The sequence below is a fragment of the Corvus brachyrhynchos genome, unplaced genomic scaffold, assembly GCF_000691975.1.
Source record: "Corvus brachyrhynchos isolate BGI_N302 unplaced genomic scaffold, ASM69197v1 scaffold25, whole genome shotgun sequence".
NCBI classification, from domain to species: Eukaryota; Metazoa; Chordata; class Aves; order Passeriformes; family Corvidae; genus Corvus; species Corvus brachyrhynchos.
In genome coordinates this window covers 170,972-189,439 of record NW_008238313.1, presented here as the reverse complement: position 1 = coordinate 189,439, position 18,468 = coordinate 170,972, and the positions used below count along the sequence as shown (strand labels likewise).

The 18,468-nt window shown below is 47.2% G+C and overlaps 1 protein-coding gene and 1 long non-coding RNA gene across 2 annotated transcripts in view; one reads left to right on the top strand and one right to left on the bottom strand.

Moving 5' to 3' along the window:
- The first annotated feature begins 122 nt into the window (after window positions 1-122).
- Window positions 123-18,468, top strand: part of IFT172 (intraflagellar transport 172) — a 38,372-nt gene continuing 20,026 nt past the window's right edge. Inside the window, 21 exon segments of the mRNA XM_017733697.1 lie at window positions 123-266; window positions 360-472; window positions 960-999; window positions 4,043-4,108; window positions 4,482-4,561; window positions 5,734-5,821; window positions 6,656-6,870; window positions 6,968-7,091; window positions 8,179-8,274; window positions 8,875-9,036; window positions 10,749-10,802; window positions 11,318-11,421; window positions 12,059-12,144; window positions 12,636-12,748; window positions 15,004-15,171; window positions 15,498-15,634; window positions 16,452-16,559; window positions 17,076-17,160; window positions 17,467-17,559; window positions 17,859-17,936; window positions 18,314-18,466. Coding sequence (XP_017589186.1) covers window positions 147-266; window positions 360-472; window positions 960-999; window positions 4,043-4,108; window positions 4,482-4,561; window positions 5,734-5,821; window positions 6,656-6,870; window positions 6,968-7,091; window positions 8,179-8,274; window positions 8,875-9,036; window positions 10,749-10,802; window positions 11,318-11,421; window positions 12,059-12,144; window positions 12,636-12,748; window positions 15,004-15,171; window positions 15,498-15,634; window positions 16,452-16,559; window positions 17,076-17,160; window positions 17,467-17,559; window positions 17,859-17,936; window positions 18,314-18,466 — 2,283 coding nt within the window. The 5' untranslated portion in view covers window positions 123-146.
- LOC108446621 lies at window positions 6,948-12,696 on the bottom strand. The gene is made up of 3 exons (XR_001861878.1): window positions 12,610-12,696; window positions 10,030-10,281; window positions 6,948-7,436 (listed from the first exon to the last, which is right to left on the bottom strand). It is a non-coding gene; the product is annotated as an uncharacterized LOC108446621 (long non-coding RNA).

Here is an 18,468-nt window from a genome sequence, read left to right as displayed (position 1 = left end):
ATGCTGAGGCTGTCGTGTGACTGCTGAGCTGTGTGTGCCCAGCTGCTGAGGAGTGTGTGCCCGCTGAGCTGCCTGTGCCCGCTGGGGCTGTTGTGTACCCGCTAAGCTGTGCGTGCCCACAGGACGGGACGGCGCGGGTGACCTGCATGGCCTGGTCCACCAGCAGTGCCCGGTTTGCCGTGTGCACCGCGGACCGCGTGGTGCTGCTCTACGACGAGCAGGGCGAGCGACGTGACAAGTTCTCCACCAAACCGGCAGACGCCAAGGTGAGTGGAGCCGGGCCGGGCCGGGGCCGGGGCATGGGCCGGGCAGCACTGGGGCAGCCGACCTTCCCGCGGTCACACCGACCCTCTCTGCAGTACGGCAGGAAGAGCTACGTGGTCAAAGGCATGGCCTTCTCCCCGGACTCCACCAAACTGGCCATCGGGCAGACGGACAACATTGTCTACGTGTACAGGATTGGCGAGGAGTGGTGAGTCTGCGGTGGGGTCCAATACGCTCCATTCCGCCCTGCCACGGGCTCCCTTAGCCTGATGCTCGCCCTGGCACACGCTGCAGCGCCCGTCACCTGACCCGCAGGGAGTCACGCAGGTGTCCATGGGGAGCAGCAGGTGAGGTTTCCTCGGCAGGGCCCTTGTGGAGCCCTGGCTGTGCATGCAGCTAGCTGGAGCCTGTGTTGCCATCGTGTGTCACAGCTGTGGCACACAGCTGCCCCACTGCAGCCTCATTTGCTGGCAGGAATAGTGCTAACAGCACTCAGAAAGGGCAGTTCACCAGAATTTTGGAAGCTCAGAAGCTGGGGTCTTTCTGATTTTTTGCCTAAAGTTATGATAGACAAGCAGCATTGCAAAACTTCATGGGCTCTGTTTGGCAATATCAAACCAGACTGCATATAAACAGTAGGGTGACCAGAATGCACAGTGTTGCTGATAGTAATTTTTGTTCATGTTTTTCTGCAGGGGTGACAAGAAGGTGATATGCAACAAGTTCATCCAAACGGTGAGACCCAGACTTCTGTTTGACTCCATTTTCTCTGGCATATGTAAGAAAAGGAAATGAGAGGTCTCTCTGCTCATACTCACAGGTGTACTTGGCCAAACTGTACTTAACCTTTAAAGATCCTAAGAGAATCTCTAAATTCTGAGGCACGTATTGCTCATCAAGCTTCAGAAGTGTCCTAATGCCTGGGTACAACACAGTAAATTGTTGAACGATCAGTGCAATCAGTTACAAAACTTTGGGGACTACTTCAGGCATCAGTGGACAGAATGTTTTAAGGGAGTTGAAAGGGAAAAATAGGAGACACTCAGAGCCCAACTATTTTTCACAGGTTGGCAACTCTAAACTCCAAGATGCCTTATTAAACAAAATGTAAAGTGTGCAGAATTCAAACTGCAATTTACACATGCTCAATTGCCTCAGGTTTGTGATTTCAGTCAGGTGTGCTCCTTGGCCACCATTGTGTTCTGCTGCTCTGGCTCTGCCTGCCTGTGTCAGAGAACAATCTCCCCAGTAGGCGTTTGCCAAGGGTTGCCCCGCGATCTGTCTGGAAAAGGCAAAGGTGTTATGAATTCCTTGCACAGAAAGCCATCAGAGTGAGAAAATACAGTGCACTGACTACTTCTACCTTCAGAGGCAAAGCTCCTGCAGCTGCTCAAGGCTTTCCAGGCAAGTGCCATCACACCAGGACCCCCGTATTCTCTGTGTCACCGAGAAAGTTCTCTGCAGCGTAGGAGGACTCATCCTCCATGGCCAAATCCCCAGAAGACATAGACAGAGCTGCTTCTGATGGAGTTGCCCGGCTTTCTCAAGCTGCCTCTCAGGTGAAGGGCAGCCTCAGCCTCTAGGTTGAAAGTTTACATCTCAGAGTTGGGTCATAGCCTACGACTGTGGCTGCTCTGACTGCTCTGGAGAGCCCAGGGAATTCTGTGTCTCTGGCAACAGGAAAGCTGCTGGTCAGCCTCTGTTTCTCTATGGTTGAGCTGCTGCACTGAGTGGTCATGAGAATAGAGTGTCATGAGGAAAAGAGAGTAACAGGGGCTTGGTGTCCATTTGTCCGTTTCCTGACCACGGTGGCTATCCCAGGTGTGGGCACCTTTAGCCTCCCTGGAGAGCTCTTTCCTTGTGTACTGCTTGCTGCTGGCCCCTCCAGCTGTCAGCCCATTGGGGGCCTGCTCACCTCTCACAAGCTCAGATGCTGTGCATGGCACATGTACAGGTTTTTGTATTTTTAATGTAGAAATTCAGTCATTTTTTTCTCTCATTCTCCTATTTCCCCATGCCTTTTCTGCCATTTGTAACACAATAAATCCTTTCTTTTTTCTGGTGCTATATGTCTGGGGTTTTACCACCATGTCTGGCTTTCTCCTGTAACTAAATACTGTTATTTACAAATTTTTGATATGTTCAGTCAATATGAGAGATCATTTATTGAGCCCTTTCCCTCTCCTGCCACTGGGCACTCTTACAGTGATCACAGTGTGTGATCACACTGGCAAGCCAAGCCTCCTGCTCGAGAGCCAGGAAGCAATGAGCACATCACCACTGTGTGAGGCTTGTTCCCAAGATTTGGTTGTGTTAGACTGGAAAACAAGACTCTGTCAGATAATGAGGGAAATACACAAATTCCTGGGAAACAGGGGTAATGAAAATGGGTCTTGGTCATTGGTTGGACATTTTAATTATGAACAGTTTGGTCATCTTTGGGGCGTTTTGTTGCCTGATTGTAGCTAAGTTTGCTGATATGGATGATCAGAGCAGGGATGGAAGATGAGATGAATAAATGAGGGTGTATATGTATCTTAAGCAGTCCCAGATGCTTAAAATGGGACAGAGAGCCAGTGAGGCTGGTGCTGGTGGCACGGTGCCAAACACCAGCCATCTTACGGACTAGAGTTCTGCAGGGTAGATGTGAAGGGCTTTCATAAACTTTCTTGGCCCTCTGTTACAATTGAGTTTTGTAGTCAGCTTTATTCATCTTTGTCAGGAAAATTAATCCACAAACACCAGAGGTTTATGTCCAAAAAGGAGACAGAGGAGTCCTGTTACTTTATTCGAATAAAGGGAGAGGCCATGGGTCATTCCCCTGGGGTCTCAAATTTTTGGAGGATGAAGCCTCCTATTTATCCTAATTTTCCGGCCACATTTCCCTCTCTCTTTCCCCATTGGCTGAGGTAGTTGAGGGGTACAGACTTCCTGCAACCTAAGACTCCCTTCTAACATATACCTCCCCCCCCACTTTTTAAATTCCTATAGAGTTTATGGTTCTTCCCATTGTTTCTTTCATCTCTCGGTATCCAATTTCATTTATCAGCAGACCTACAGACCTTTGTGAAGACAAAGCTCTTTCATTCCACTCATCAATCAGTGGAATCCTTCCCATTGTTTCTTCTGTCTCTCAGTGCTAGTTGTATCTCAGTGCTACCTGTAGCAGGCCCACCACTTGTTTGTGAAGACAAGTCCCCCATTCCTTTCATCCTGACCCCACCTCAGATTTGGTTTGGATTTAATGAGCCTGTTTCTACCTGACCTACTTGGTAGCATCTAATAACCATTTTATGAATAATAACTCAGCACTGAAAAAATAAAGGCTATTTCTTATTCATCAAATGAAGATCCAACAGACAACTATTCTCATAGCTATTACAGAAGTTGGCACAGTCAAATTATTTTTTATATTTTATACTTGTTGCAAAAAACCTTTTAAAACAGCCATGATTTTATACATTCACCAATAGTATGTGGCAAGCCAAGCACCTGCTCAGTAAGTAATACTTTCAAAAGAGCTCTAAACTGAACACATCCGTATAACTTTGTTGCCCTCCCATAGTCCTCCTGAGCTCAGTTACTTTGCCCCAGCTCTAGTTTAAGCTTCAGCATGGAGTAAGTCTTGTCCAGTATCTTCAGCTACTGTAAGGCCTGTCCAAATGCCTCATCTCTCCTGCCTGAGTGGTGTCTGTTCATGAACTATTTTATGTGGCAAAGAGCAGGAAGCTGAGTAGGATGGAGCTCTTACCTCTCTTTTTTACCTCTTCCTTTGCAGAGTGCTGTGACCTGTTTATTGTGGCCAGCAGAGAATGTCATTGTCTTTGGTCTTGCTGAAGGAAAGGTAGAGAAACTTGTTATTTGCATGACTTTTTTTCCCTTGCTGGGTCTGCCAGGTCTGCAAGTAGCTGGGCTGTGGGGTAAGAGCCATCACTGGGTGCCACAGTAATAGCAACAGAGGGATTACACCATGGATTTGAATTTTCTGGTTCCCAGTTAGTCCCAGGAGGTTCTACTAGATCATTTGGCTCTTTCTCCAAGCCTTTTTTGAAGTGTGAAGATGTGACTCCAACTTTTCCACTTTAGAACCTACTGGAAGGCAATGAGCTTCCTGTGATTTCTTTCACTAGTCACAAATTGGGAAACCTCTGGGAATGTTACTTACAGTGGGGGAGATCCACAGACAAAAGCAACATTGATAATTTTCTCTTTCTCAGGTTCGTTTAGCAAATACAAAGAACAACAAGTCTTCCACCATTTATGGGACAGATTCCTATGTGGTCTCACTAACTTCCAAGTGAGTATGGCATTGCTTTGGCCTGCCCTGCTTTGGCTTGGTCTCGCACCTGCTGCTGGCTTGGCATAACTGGGACCAGTGTGGGAGGTTGACAGTGTCCTTGCTCTCAGTTACTTGTCAAGATAATAACATACTGTGCTCTCCAGAAGGAATTCCTTCCTAAAATCTGGTACCTGGCTGTGCCACACTGGCAGGCTGGTTGTTCCTCAAACAGTTGAGGATGAAAGTCTCCGTGAGCTTACTTATATACCTTGATGTATTTGAATCTGTGACTTTATAAGGATTACATTTGTCAGCTTCATCTAGCTAATAACCAACATTAATCATGGTTAAGGGCTAAAAAAAGTAAGAACATTCTGTCAGATAAAACTCCCGACAAGGCTATAATTAGGAAAATAACCATAAAGTGCAATTTAAAATTATTTTAATTAATAAGATTTCATTTTAACTACTTTAGTATTCTTTATCCAAAAAAAAATTAAGATATGTCATGGTCCTAGGAGTGGAATTTTCACTAAATGCTGTCATTCTGGTGACAGATACATGATTGCTGGATTGCTATAGTGTCCATAGAATTTGTATTCTGTTCTTGCATCTTCTAACCTTCATTAGAAAGTGTTTTTCTGGGTACATGATCTTTGGCCTGTTTCTTCTTCCTTGCTCTCTTGTCCATGCTTGTGTCCAGGAGTACAAGACATCAATGCTATAAACAATGGACTTAGGCCTGGAGTGTTTGCCCAGATGTTTTTTGTCTACATTATGTTTCTTTTAGAGATTCCCAGTATCATAATATCCAGCCTCACTTCTGGAACAGTTCCAGTGCAAGAGCTGTTTGATACACCTTGCTGGAAGCACTTGTGAGCAGAGTCATTATTCCACTGAAGGTCACTTAGCTTCTCCAGGTTTCTAGTAATAAAGAAAGTTGTTTATTGTGATTTTACATGGTGAAGATACTTAAATGGTCACTCTCCTTTCCACTCTCAGTTCTTATGTCTGCTTTATTTTACAGACACTGGTGCAGGTATTTGATATTTGTCTTGTCTTTGGAGAAGGTTCCTTTCATGAGGAACATCAATGATGACCCTGGGAATGGCTGCTCTGGGCAGGGAATTGAATATAAAGGTTCAAGTCCTACTGCAACATTGCATCATCCTGTCTGTGTTTTTCTCTAGTGTGTCGGGGAAGGGAATCCTGTCTGGCCATGCAGATGGAACCATAGTGCGCTTCTTCTTTGATGATGAGGGCTCAGGTGAATCACAGGTATCAAAGATCCTTTTTCAGTGAGCGAAATTCCTGTTTGCACAGCCTGTGTCCCAGCTCAAGAGCTCAGGAAAGGGATCAGGCTGTGGAGGGAGTGCAAGGCTGGAGAGAAGCTGCAGGCTGTGCTTGCTAGCAAAGGTTTTGGGAAGCATTGGTGGAGGCAGAACAGTGACTAGATGCTTTGGAATACACTAAGGGCAGTGGTAAGGGGGCAATTCATGTTTTTGCGTATGAGGCATAAGGCTGTTCAGGTGTCTGGAAAGATCTGATGTTTCAGTGTTCAGGAGAATGATGCTGGAAGAGGTAGGGTTCCATGGAATGGCTACTGTTGTCTCCACACTAAGCAGTGTGTAGTTACCACAGTTAATGTTGAATCTCGGCTCACATTTTGCCCTTGGACACCCAGCATTTCTCCTGAGCCTCCTGCTCCTCTGTGCCAGGAGTCTCTCTGTGCTTCAGGCTGTGGTAAAGGGGATGATGTTCTCAGATAGTTTTCTTCCGCTGAAGCAGTTTGAGCATGGCTGCTCTCTGCCGTGATATCTTGAAGGTCCATCTATACTCTGCTGTGTTGGAAGCTCAGTCCCAGTCTAGTTAATGGTATCAGTCTTCTTACTGGCATCAGTATTCTTCTCTCACAGTTAAATGAATGTAATAGTTGATACATCCCTCAGTTCTGGTTTCTGTCTTCCCACAGACTGAGCAGGCAGACAGTGCTGCCCCCATGAATTGGGCTTTACAGAAGGTCCCATACTGGTCCCACTGGAATAGCTGAGTACAGAGGCCAGCTAGGGTTTGGGGCCATTCACGTGTTCAGGGTGTTCTTGTCTGTTGCAGGGTAAGTTGGCGGTGCATCCCTGTCCTCCTTATGCCCTCGCCTGGGCTTCCAGCAGCATTGTGGCTGCAGGTTGTGACAAGAAGATCGTTGCTTATGGGAAGGAAGGCAGTGTGATTCAAACCTTTGACTACAGCCGGGACTCGTCAGAGAAAGAATTCACCACAGCAACCACCAGTCCCAGTGGCCAGTCCATTGTTATTGGCAGCTATGATAGGTACCATGTACTTGATGGAGAATTCTCCTCTTTATAGTCCTCCCTTTGTCAGCCACACACAGTTTTTCATGTCTCTCTTACCTCTTCTCTCTCACAGGTTACGGGTTCTGAACTGGAGCCCACGCCGCAGTGCCTGGGAGGAAGGCAAGCCCAAAGAAATAGCTCACCTATACACCATCACAGCTCTGGCGTGGAAGAGGGACGGCTCACGGATCTGTGCGGTTTGTATCATCAGTCAGGAAGCCTGAACCCTCAAGTCCTACACCAGGGTCAGCCTTATGCATGTTTGTGCATGGAAACAAAGTGGTGTGGTACAGGGAAGGCTTTGAACATGGTCATACTGATGTGGTCACACCGTCGCCCAGGGGTGCAGTGCAGATGCTGAGGCCAAGACCTTATGCTAAGGAGCTGCTGCAGTCGGGTGTGCGAGTGTGAAGCTGTAAAACCTTGTGGCTGTTGGTGTGATGGCTCACTGGTTTCAGCAGCCCTTCTCTTTTCTCAGAAGCATGATGAGATCGGCATAGCTTCTCCAGAGCAGTCTCAGGAGAATTCTTTCTTCTGGGTACCTGTGAGAAGCAGTATACAAACTGACCTGCTAATTACACTCTGTGTTTCTGTGCTGTGTGTTCAGTTCAGTGTTCTCTTTCTTCTACTTTCAGCCACCGAGCCTTCTCTAAAATCAGATAGTTCTTTAAATCTCTTTAAATTAATCTTTCTGCATATTTTTCTCTAGTAACTTGAATAACTAAAACCACTTAAATTATTTAGGAAAGATGTTATTTACGACTTTTCTTTAATAGTTTTTGCATATTTTTGTGTTCAACAATCAAGAATCCTTGAAATATTTTCAGACCAAGAATTACTGAATATGTGAACAAGTATTTTCAGAGAATGGAAAAGGGCTAAGGGATAGGAGATCAGTGGAAAGAATGTGGATGATATAAAGAAAGAAGGGTGAAAGGATTCTGCTGGAAGGGAGGAGAGACTGGGAGTCTGGGAAAGGAAGAAGTGGGAAACTGAGAAGAATAATGGGAAAGATGAGGATAAAGGTGGTTTTTAACCCCACCTCCTCCTGTCCCAGATTCATGCCAGTGTTTGGTAGTCTCCATTTTTCTGAGAATGGCTCAATCTTTCTGTTGTCTTAAGAAAGTCAAAATAGGGCTGGTCCTCCTGCATCTAACCTTGTCCTCCAGAACAGCTAGGGCCGGTGTGTTTATGTCTGACCTCTGATCCTCTTCATGTAAGCAGGGTCTGAAATATCTCTCCTTAACAGAGTTCATTGACCACATGATGTGTTTTTGTCCCCAGGGTACGCTGTGTGGAGGAGTTGAACAGTTTGACTGTTGCCTTCGCAGAACCATTTACAAAAATAAATTTGAAATGACATATGTGGGACCGAGCCAGGTAAGAGAATATCTAATAAGGTATGAAATTCCTGATGAAAATGGCATGTTTGCCAGAACTAGACATGTTTGGAGTTCTGCACCACCTGTGGTTTGTTCATACCAACTTGTCGAGAAAGGCTGGGTGGGAATTGGCTGGGATAAAAGACCGTTGAGGTTATTTCCTACCTTGTGAATTTCTGTGAGGTACCTTCATGTCAAGTGCAGACTCCTGAAGGGATTTAATTCCAGACAAATTTACCTTGTTCAAAATGAGGCAGTAAGGGAGAGCTGGCAGTCTGGGCACCCCTATGCAGTCAGGGGAGAGAGTACAGGACTCTTCAAAGGGGGCTGCTCCTTGGGGGCCTGAGTGGGCCTCCAGTTAAGCTAGTAACTTGTAACTAGTAACTTGTAAATGGCAAAAGTAAGAATCCCGCATGTCTACTACAGCTGTCATCCCATGCAAAAGGAATGGTCAATTTTTTTAAAAAAGCAGAGGGAAATGCTGTGAGGGGATATCCAAATATCCTAGTATCATCTGCTGCCTAATCTTCCATGGGGCAAGAAGTCTGCGCTGTTACTCTGTGCATGGCCTCATGTTGCTTTTTCTCACTTTCTCTAGGTCATTGTGAAGAACCTCTCAACAGGAACTCGAGTTGTGTTGAAATCCCAGTATGGTTATGAGATTGATGAGGTGAAGATCCTGGGGAAGGACCGGTACCTGGTGGCCCATACCTCAGACACATTACTGCTGGGTGACGTTAGCTCCAACAAGCTCAGTGAGGTACTGGAAAATCTGTCATTTCTGGAGTGTCAAATGTTTAACTTCATAACTCAGAGGATATGATTTCTGCATGGGAACAATACCTCTATTTTCCAAGAATCATAGAATAATTCAGGTTGGAAGGGGCCTTGGGAGGTCTCTTATCAAACTTACTGCCCAAAGGAAAGTCAGTATTACATTCAGATATTGTTGCTCAGGTCCCATGGTTTCTCTAGTCCCCTGTTCCAATGCTTTACTGCACTCATGGAGGAAAGCCTTTTTCCTAAGTCTTGTTGGTATTTTGACTGCTGTTTTATGGCGACTTTTCATCCTTTCACTCCATATCTGCCAAAAAAAGCCTGGCATCACTATATTAGAGGTTTCCTAAGCCTTTTCTTCTCCAGGCTGAAGAAGCCAAATTCCTTCAGCCTCTCTTCACACTCTAAGTGCTTCACTCCCAACCATCCTGATGGCAGTCTGCTGAACTTGCTCCAGTTTATCGGTCTTTCTTGTACTTGGGGGCCCAAATCTGGATGTTTTACATATATACATTCCAGAGGTGAATGTACAAATCTTAGTGTGTTTAAAAGAAACAAAATAAAAAACCATCAAAAACCATTCGTGCCTGCATCCTGTTACCACAGCTTATGCCAGTGCCATTTCTGGTACCAGACAATTCACACAAAATCATCCATCCCCTGAGCCTCACAGTGCACTGAGTGCTGAGCCCATGTGCTGAGCCTGGAGAATGTGGGCCATAGGCTAATGTCTGATGAAAGCATTAAATAGGCTACAAGAACATACTTGCTTTGTTCACAGAGGCATCACATACTTTTAATCAGACTGATGGTGAGCTAATCAGTCTCTCTTGGAGCACGAGCTCTGACTAGAGATTTGAGCTGGAGAACGCTGAGACTTGGTAATATAACCGAGAATTTGGCCAGAATGAAGCTCCTAGATTTCTCTACATCTTACTGTGCAGAGTTTTTCTTTCAATTGCACAGCTGTACTCACTTCTCAGAAAGAACAGGGCTGTGAGGTGTCCATTTGCCCTCTTGCTGTCTCACTGGACTTCCGTTGAAGCCGTAACTTGGAGTTCATTCTGTGAGGGAAGAGAACTGCTGTAGCTTCGGCTTTCAGTTTTCTGCTTCTCTGGCCACTTGTCTGTTGTTACCACAGGAGCTACTGTTATCCAGTGATCTGCTCAAATTTCCAATCAGTTGTTCCCCACTGGCACTATGCTGATCAGCTGTTGCTACCATGACCCTAAAAAACAAAAGGGTTCAACTACATGTGGTGTGGAGATGCTGCTCCCACCAGTGGTAGCAGTGATTCTGTGGCTATGATTAACAGAGGCAAAGGAGCTGTTTGGGTGCTTCTTGTAATAAAGCTGGTCTGGGGAAGGTGGAGAAGGGCCTGTGAAGGAAAGGGGTAGAGGGAGTACCTTGGTCACACAAAGGCCTCTTGTTCGGAAGGCAGTAATATAATATACAAAGAGAGCTGGAGTCTGAAGCTGAGTCTAAAGAAAGGAGAGGAACGTGTGGAATTTGCAAGCTGAGAATGACTGAAAAACAGTGTTGGCAGCTAAGGTGATGGAACACAATTCCTTGTGCAGTGTAACTCTTGCTGTCTGTTGTGGAAACCGAAAGCTGGACAGTGGACCCCAGCATGTGCAGACTGGTCCTGGTGGAGCTGTCAGCCTGTCAGCCTCACCCCATGCCGTTGCTTTGCAGGTGGCCTGGCAAGGATCTGGGGGGAATGAAAAGTTCTTCTTCGACAACGAAAACGTAAGTAGGATGAGACAGAATGCTCCCCATGAATGGTGTGTAAAGCTGTGTGTGCACCAGCAAGAAAAGTGTCACCTGCATTTCTGGAAAACCCTGTTTCTCAGCAGTTTCCTGGATTTAGCCTCTTCATGCAGATCCCAATCTGCTTCCTCCCTTTTCCACATGCCAGGTACAGAACAAGCTCAGTGTGTGGACTGACAGGTTAAATAAGTCATAATCCTGAAGGAGAGAGAAGCAATAAAAGAGCAATGGCCAGAGAGGGTGTTAGAGATACACAATACAGCTATCATGGGGAGAGCTTGCCTGCTGCAGGACTGGTAGGCCCACAATTAAAATCCCCAATCTTGAGGAAAAGCTGTCAGTCACAACAAGAAGCCAAGGACAGCTCCTTAGTCATCCCAGAGTATTTAAATTTAGATCTGTGTGCAGCAGAGTTCTTTTCTGTACCCCTCACTGGCAGGTATGAGTGTTTATGTCACTTGACTCTTAAGAGTGTATTCCCCTCTCACCATCAGGTCTGCATGATTTTTAATGCTGGAGAGTTGACACTGGTGGAATATGGAAGCAATGACATTCTGGGGTCTGTCCGCACAGAGTTTGTGAATCCTCATCTGGTCAGGTAATGGTTACATCTGCCTCTGTAACCAGCACAGGCATTTAGTAAAGTGAGCTCAGACATACAACTTTGGAAGTGTCCCACTCTGTAGAATGCAGCCCCCAGACACCCACTTCTAACAGTGGCCAGTGATGGGTTTAGTGGCCAGGTTATTGGCTGTCAGGTTTTAGAAGCACAAGAACCTCTTTTCGTCTGATCTTAGTGCAGCCTGCCATGGCTGTTGCTGAAGAGGGACCTCCTGTGCATGTTCTCAGGCAACTCTGCATCCAGCTAGTCCTGGTACAGCATCATTAGGGACTCAGTTGTCAGCAGGACCTCCTCTGTCCCTCTAAAATTCTATACCCCTTGTTCTGATTTAGGAGAAGGGAGGATCGTGGGCTGCTCAGAGCAATGTAACTAGTAACTAATTGTTATTGGGGACCCCTACTCCAGAGGGGTAGCTTCGGTGGGGGGAAGCCACGGATCAGAAAGCTTTATTTTCACTTGAGGCAGGTATAGGTACTAGGCAAGTGTCACAGGTTATAGAACTGCCAGAGGCGCCATGTGCTCAGGGAAACTGCAGGGAAGTCAGGGAGGGACTATGTGACTCAAAGGTACTTTGAGAGTAGTGAGAGTAACAGTCATTCCCTTCAAATCACAGTGTCCGTATCAATGAGAGACAGCAGCGAGGCGTGGATGAGAACAAGAGACTGGCTTACCTGGTAGACATCAAGACTATAGCAACAGGTGACTGTAACCCTCCCTCCCCTTTTTTGCTAGCCTTCCTGATTCCTTTTCATTTTTTGTGTCAGGCAGCATATCCCTGAAGGTCCTCTGTGCATTCCCTCTACCAAGCAGCAGATTCTTGGAAGTTCCCCTTTGCATTCCCTCTGCCTAGCAGCAGTCTGCTGGAGACCAGGCTGTCCTACTTTCGGCAGGATGCTGCTTGTTACAGACACAGCCATGGGTGTCTGTGACTGTGTCCTGGACCCAGACTCTGTGTTGCCTGCATTGCCCATGAGCTGTGCATGCTCATAGACAGTAGGAGAGAGTTGCTGCTGCTGAGAAGGCATCAAAATAAAATGTCACTGCTGTTTGGTGTTCATGTCAGTGTGTCTTTGCTGAGGGTCTTGCCCTCAATAGGTCCCAGGCATCTAATTCCCCTGGCACAGCTTTGAATGTTGAGCACTTTGAGATACATCAGGTACTTACGCAGTTTCCTTTCTTTCCTTCCCAAGTGGACCTTGTTGGTGGCTACAACGCTGGCACGATCAGTCATGACAGCAAGATCGATTGGCTGGAGCTGAATGAAACAGGCCACAAACTGCTCTTCAGAGACAAGAAGATGAGGGTGAGGCAGGCACCTCAGGCCATGTGGCAGGATGGCATGTGTGGGGAGAGGTAGAGACAGATATGCCTGAATGGAGGGAGGGAGGTGAGAAACACATGTGAAATACTCCTGATTTTTCACTTACTGCTCCTTTGAGGAAGATTGACCGTATCCAGATTGCATGAGCTGGCAGTGTTGCATTCCTGAGTCACAGCTAATGGTGAACTTAGTTCCTAGACATTTTGCTTCATCTCATCACACCTGAAAATGAAAATCATAGATTCTTCTGCGGTACATATGTCTATGGTATTCAAAAAATCATGTCAGTCGGGTGAAGCCCCAGTGACTGGAAAAAGGGAAACATTGTACCCATCTTTAAAAAGAGTAGGAGGGAGGACCCTGAGAAGTGCTGACCTGGGAGCCTCACCCCTGGGGTTTGGAAGATCATGGAACAGATCCCCCTAGAAGCGGTGCTAAGGCACATGGGGAACAGGGAGGTGATTCAGGACAACCAGGGAAGGTAATTCAGGACCGCCAGCATGGCTTCAGTGACAGCAAGTCCTGCCTGACCAACCCAATGGCCTTCTCTGATGGAGAGACTCTGTCAGTGGACAAGGGAAGGGCTATGAGTGTCATTTATCTAGACTTCTGTAAAGCCTTTCACACAGTCCTCCACAACATCCTTCCCTCTAAACTGGAGAGATGGATTTGATGGGTGGACTGTTTGCTGGATAAGGAATTGAGTGAACAATCACGTCCAGAGGGAAGCGGTCAACAGCTCAGTGTCCCGGTGGACCTCAGTGACAAGTAGTGCCGCTCAGGGGTCTGTATTGGGACAGTGTTATTTTATATGTTCATTAATGATACAGATGAAGGGATTGAGTACACCCTCAGCAAGCTTGCCGATGACATCAAGCTGAGGGTGGAATGACACACCTGAAGGACAGGGCCATCCAGAGGAACCTGGACAAGCTCCAGAACTGCACACATGGGAATCTCATGAGATGCAACAAGGCCAGGCATAAGTTGTGTGCTGGACCAATCCCCCAGTGAGGGCAGCAGGGGAGGATGGATTCTGTTCCTCTGCCCTGTTCAGGTGAGACCCCATCTGCTGTGCTGCTTCCAGCTGTAGGGTCCCAGCACAGGACGGACATGGAGCTGCTGGAGCAAGTCCAGAGGAGGCCACAGAGATGGTCAGAGGCCTAGAACACCTCTTCTATGAGGAAAGGCTGAAAGAATTGTGGTTGTTCATCCTGGAGAAGAGAAGGCTCCAGGGAAACCTTGGAGCCCCTTCCAGTGCCTAAAGGGCCTCTGAACGAGCTGGAGAGGGGCTTTGGACAAGAGCCTGGAGTGAGAGGATGAGGGCGGATGGCTTCCCACTGCCAGAGAGCGGGGTTAGATGGGATATTGGGAAGAAATTCTTCCCTGTGAGGGTGCTGAGGCCCTGGCACAGATTGCCCAGGGAAGCAGTGGCTGCCTCATCCCTGGAAGTGTTCAAGGCCAGGTTGGACAGGACTTGGAGCAACCTGGTCTAGTGGAATGTGTCCTTGCCCATGGCAGGGGGTTGGAACAAGATGATTTTTAAGGTTCCTTCCAACCCGAACCATTCTGGGATTCTATGATTTCTCCATCCATTTTGTTACAGACTGAAATAGGGACTTTCTTGTTCTCTTTTGATAGGTGTGTCATGAGACTAGCTCAGTTCTCTCTTCTTTTTCTCGTCCTAGGTGAGGACAAGAACAAGTCTGGGACTTTTCAGTCATAAGACATCATATATATATAACAAAGTTATGCCATGTGTCAGGTTACACCTTCCAAACTGTTACGTTTGTTTTTGGGTAGTGTGTTCTACAAACAACCAACCTCTCACCTTATTGGCAGCAGTCCTTGCAATGGGACTGTGCCTGGGATGGACAGTTCAGCCCAAAATTGCAGAGGAAGGCCCTTCTTGGTCCCTTAGTTTGTTTCCGTTAAGGACTTTAGAGCCCATTTTCCTGTTCCAGCTCTGCAGCTGAGAAGGAACTGAAGTAGCACAAGGCATCTGCACCAAGCAGTAAGGGAGGCAGGAACGTGCTGCTTAAAATGCTGCAAGGGTTTATAAAGGTCTTATAGCAATGTGTAAATGAGATTTTAGGATGTGTGTCTTGGAAAAAGTCTATTTCCTGATGGGTAATGTCTCTTTACAAGATCCCTGCTCAGATGTTCCTGCGATGTTTGTGTGAGCTAGCAGCCCAGCCACAAGTCCAGCTGAGCCTGTTCTCCTCTCCCACCTCCAGCTGCAGCTCTATGACATTGAAAGCAACACCAAGACGACCATTCTGAACTATTGCTCCTATGTGCAGTGGATCCCAGGCAGTGATGTTGTGGTTGCTCAGAACAGAAGCAGTCTCTGCATTTGGTACAACATCGATGCTCCAGAGCGAGTCACCATGTTTCCTCTGAAGGTAAAAATCCGGAGACTTTGTTTGCCTCCTGCAGTTTCTTTTACTTCCTCATGTGTGTGGGAGTAGCAAGGATGGTATGGCAGAAGGGAGACAGAAGGGAACTGTTAGTTTCTTACGGACAAAATGTGAGCTCATTTGTCAACTTTGTGGCAGACATTTCTGGCAGAAGATGGAGCAAGGAGCTGCTTCATGGCTCAGTCTGCTCAGTGCAAGCTCATTCAGAAGAACCATGACTGGCAGAGCTGTTGTGGTGCTGCCCTCACATCCCTGCAACCCCACATACTTCAGGTGAACAGGGGAGTATTGACTGCTGGTACTCTTTCTAGGGGGATATCGTAGGCTTGGAAAGGAGTGATGGAAAGACTGAAGTCATAGTATCTGAAGGGGTCACCACTGTGTCCTACACCCTGGATGAAGGCCTCATAGAGTTTGGAACTGCCATTGATGATGGGGATTATCACAGGTAAGTGCTGGATACACCAATGGGGATGGCAGGTAGCTCATATCACATGCCAGACACCTGAGAATCAATGATCCGTGAATGGCAGCAGCACAGCTTTCCAGAGTTGAACTTCAGACTCTCAGCATGATGTTGATGCCAGGTCTGGCTATAATGGACATCAGCCCTCCAGGAGAGGTTATTCAGCTTTTGCCTCCTTGCAGCTTTGTGGTTTCAAACTCAGGGAGAGACTGGCCAGTCTGGTCCCACAGACGCAGTAGGGCTTTGCTGAAGGTAGTTGTCAATTAATTGCAGTGAATAAGAGTGTCTCCAGAGCAGCCGCATGTGAAGTGGTGCTTGGGTGCTTTTACTGCTGCCCTTCCAGGGATGGTGGCAGTATTATGGAAACATCCAGGAGCTGTGGAGAGTAAAAATTGACTGCCTGAAGTGGTCATGGCAGCCACCTCGGTACTGCTGACACTGTTACAGGGCTTTTAAAAGCAACCAGGGGAGTGTTCATAGATAGCACCATTGCATCTTCAGAGACATTTTCAGCAGGGACTTGTATCAGACACAACACTTTAGACTTGTCCCACACTGCTACAGCCTTCTGCTGGTCATCTGCCTCTAAGTGCCTTAGCCCAGGTAGGAATAACCTAGATCTCTGAATTTTCCCTTGCTCTGTTAGGCTCTGTGTTACACTGTCCTCTTCAGAGCTGGGCACAACCAGCTGGCTTTGTTTTCAGTGCCGCTCTGGTTACGAAGATCCTGTCTCACATTCTGGGGTTTTCCTCAGAGAGCTCTTCTGTTGCTGAAAGTCTGCAAATTTCTCTATCTCAAGGGCTACTGCATTTTTGGAGATGCTGGAAATGTCCACAGAGACTGAAGCCATGTGGAAGACTCTCAGCAGACTGGCTTTGGAAGCGAGGCAGCTGCACATTGCAGAGAGGTACATCACATTTTTATGGCTTCAACATGCTCTTCGCTGAATCCCAGAAACCAGGGTCTGGCTAAAGATGTGGCTCTGTGTATGGTCTGGAAGATTCACTGCATTGGAGACTTACATATTCTCTATGCCAGGCCATGACTTTGCTTTTTCATCCCAGCCGGTAATGCCAGAACCAGGGGTGGGAAAACATCTCTCTGTGGCATAAATTTTTGTTGATGGTAGCCCAAAGCTGTGTATAGCAAGGACTCAGAGAGTTGACAGACATGAACAAGCTCGAGGCATCGCTGAAGCCTGGGGAGGTGAAACATGAGCCTTGGTCATGCTCCTGGATTCTTCCGTGGAGGAGGGCTAGAGGGTACATCTGAACATAGGTCTTGGCAAAATCCTTCTCTTGAAGTAGGGCTACCCTACCTCTCCCATTGTTGAGCTGGGTCTGCTGCCTGGGTTCTGATTTTCTTTTGGACCAAAAGTGGGCAACAAAACCCAATTATTGACTAAATGCTTTGCATTTTCCAGGTGCTTTGCAGCTCTGGGAAACATGGCAAAGGCTCGATTTCTTCATGAAACCAATGCCATTGCTGACCAGGCAGCTCAGGAGCACGTAAGTCAAACTTCTCCTGCTCTGCAGGGCAGCAGTCTTCCTGTACGTTATCTTCTGTGTCCTTGCCCACCAGTGTCATGCTACAGACCAGTACCTCGTAGAAACTGCTGACATTGTCTTCCATTCACAGCTGCCAGGTCCCTCTCAAGGCTGGCCATTTTATACTGTCCTGGTTTGTCACTGCTATGATTCTCAACTGTCTTTTGTTTCTGTAATGACCCAGCCTCCCCCTGCAGTTCCCTCCATGTTCCATTCTAGAACCTGTCCTTTCCCTCAGCAAACTGAACTTGCTGCTGTTGTCTGCAGGGTGGGGATGGCACAGACCATTACCTGGTGCGGGCCCGCTTGGCCATGCTAGACAAGAACTACAAGCTGGCAGAGATGATCTTCCTGGAGCAAGTGAGTAAAGGAACAAGGAGTGTGTGTGCCCTATGCTGTAAGAGGATAGGAAGATGTTGCTTGTTCTTAGGAGAAGACTTTTCTCCATGAAGTAGAGGGAGAACATATTCCTTGTTCTGAGGTGTAGGATTACCCTGAGATGCATGAGTGTGAGGGAGGATGTATATCCAAGTAATGGAGACAATGCACTTTTTCAAGTGTTTTCTGCACATCTAACCCTGCCCACTGTGAGAGCTCCATGGCAATGTGTCTGCTCCTAACCTGGAGCATTCAGGTTTATGCTTTGCTTTCTGACACAGAACGCCACAGAGGAGGCCATGGACATGTACCAGGAGCTGCACATGTGGGATGAATGCATTGTGGTGGCCAAGGCCAAGGTACAGAATATTACTGCACTGGGCTGTGGGCTGGTCTTGCTTGGTAAATCTTCTGGTTGGGAGTCCATTCAGGGTCTGTGTTCTTTTCACCTGCCCTACCTTGCTTCTGCTTAGAAGGGCTCCACGTAGAAGGGAAGGTTGCACCAGTGTAAGTACAGACCTGGATGAATAGGGATAAAAGCTACTGAGATTGGTTTAGGAGTATCTGTGGCTTCAAAAAAGAATGGATAGTGCCATGGTACACAGGGGTGGCATTGTAGTTTCTGATAACTGGACAACAAGAGGCCTGGTGCTATGACCAGGTGTTCAGAGCCTGCAGGATGAGTGGGACAATATCTCATCCTACCCAGGTACACCAGTTCTGTGTTTCTCCATAGGGACACCCAATGCTGGAGAAGTTGCGTCGGGGTTACTACCAGTGGCTGCTGGATACCCAGCAGGAAGAGAAGGCTGGGGAGGTCCAAGAGGGACAGGGCGACTACCTGGCAGCCATCAGCTTGTATCTGCGGGCGGGGGCGGCACCCAGACGAGC